Here is a 1,924-nt window from a genome sequence, read left to right as displayed (position 1 = left end):
TAAAAAAAGATTACGCTCTTATTTTCTTTTTTTTTTAGCTCTAACATTGTAATTGTTTTTATACTCTAATTAGTATATGTGATAGTAGATTAATTATCAATTTATAACCAAATTACCAAAATTAACGAGCATTGTTTTATTGCTTATTTACGGAAAATAAAACAATAAAGTCTGACAAACTGAAAATTATTTGTCTGGCAAATTAAACTAGAAGTCCAGTAGCAGTATCAAGAGGACAAAGGAAAGGCAGAAGTTGCTTGTGACTTTTGTGTACTAAAAAGCAGCTTAACAATTCCAAAAGTTGTCTGGACCACAAAGCAAGATTTAGGACAACATAAGAAGCTGTTCTTTTGTCCATGCACTTTCCCCTAACACAATAAATATTTTATGCTTAATTAAAAGAAAATCGAGAATCCGTAGCATTTCCCAATATGATTCAAACATTCACTGAAACGAGGAAAAACATTCTTTTACTGCAACATACTACTGCTAAGTGTAGTAGTAATATAAGACGTTAGAAAAATTACATGCATCGAGGCACATTAACGTCCCACGCTTTCCTTGGTTTTCTTAGATTTTCTTGTTCCAACTTTGTCTTCTTAGAAGAAAAAACATGTCAAACTTTGTTACACCATAGACAAAGCCTTCCAACAAAAATCTTAAAACTAAATCTAACTTTCGAAACATGTTTAGATAGAAAAAAAAAAAGTTAAACCAACGGATGTGACGATGACTCTATACGGTGATTGGATTGAATACGCCCCCGGCTGAAGTCGTTAGTTGATGCTTATTCCTCCGATATCGTCATTGCTTCTTCTTTGCAAAAAGAAGTTCACGATATTTTGATCTTTCCAGACAACTCGATGGGTTTAGTTAACCGTTTTAGAAGATCCTAATGATAGTAAATTGAACCTATTCAATTTTTACAATAAGATGATTGACTGTTCACTGTCTAGCTGTGCCTTTCGTCTTTTTTTCCTCGATCATTCGATGATGTCATGAGAGAAACAACAAGATCCGAGAAAGCACCAACAATATATTTGTGGGTATGTTTCGGATTAAGGTTTAAATAACAGATGAGAAGTTCATGCAATAATTCCCAATTGGTTTTCACGTCAGTCAACTCATGAGCTTCCACCATTTCTTGCATTGATCGTCGGAAATCGGAATACGGGTCAGGCGAGTACGTTTGAATTGCAACGCCGCCGTTGACCACCGCCTCTTCTCTCTTCTCCGGCGAAGGGGTTGTCGGAAAGTCGACAATGGAGTTGGAGTTACCAGGGGAAGAGAAGAAGAAGCGTTGAGATGCAAAGACATTGGAGAAATCGGGAATATTGTTGGAATCAGTATCAGAATATTCTGAATCTTCAAAAGAAGAGAATATGTAATCACCTGTTAGGGTGGAGGAATTAGTGAGAGATTTAGAAGTGGCGGAATCAGAGGGAATGTCGAAAACAGAGTTGAAGTTTTTGATAGTTTGTTCATTTTCTTCTTCTTCGAAAGATAGAGAGAGATTTGTGGGAAGGCATTTGAAGTTTGGGAAGCAATGGTAGAATTTCTTTTGAAGAATTCTTGGCATTTTTTTGCTGGCGGTGGTGGTGATTTATGGTGGCGCCGCCCGGGATGGGATGAGAGAGTAGCTAGGGAGTAGGGGATGACAGAAGAAGATGGGAATAATAGATAGCCTGGGATTGAAGAGACATGCATACAATGTACTTATATATGTGTATATTAATTGCTATTTGTCGCGAGTAGGGGTGTTCGTTGGTCGGTACGGTACGGTACGGTACGGTAATTAGATATTTTGGATTGGTATTTGGTATTTGATTTCTTAAAATGTTATACCAATACGGTACCTAATTCAATTCGGTATGGTTCTGCTTTTCTCCCTTTGGTTTCAGTTTATTCAGTATGGTGACTTCAG

At 36.9% G+C, this 1,924-nt stretch overlaps 1 protein-coding gene across 1 annotated transcript; it reads right to left on the bottom strand.

Moving 5' to 3' along the window:
• LOC109236248 (transcription repressor OFP12-like) lies at positions 485-1,687 on the bottom strand. Its single transcript, XM_019402444.1, has one exon. It carries the CDS (start codon positions 1,577-1,579, stop codon positions 953-955), a length of 627 nt encoding a protein of 208 aa, XP_019257989.1. The 5' UTR covers positions 1,580-1,687; the 3' UTR covers positions 485-952.

This window comes from Nicotiana attenuata, chromosome 12 (genome assembly GCF_001879085.1).
Source record: "Nicotiana attenuata strain UT chromosome 12, NIATTr2, whole genome shotgun sequence".
Taxonomy (NCBI): Eukaryota; Viridiplantae; Streptophyta; class Magnoliopsida; order Solanales; family Solanaceae; genus Nicotiana; species Nicotiana attenuata.
This window is presented reverse-complemented; position numbering and strand designations above follow the sequence as displayed.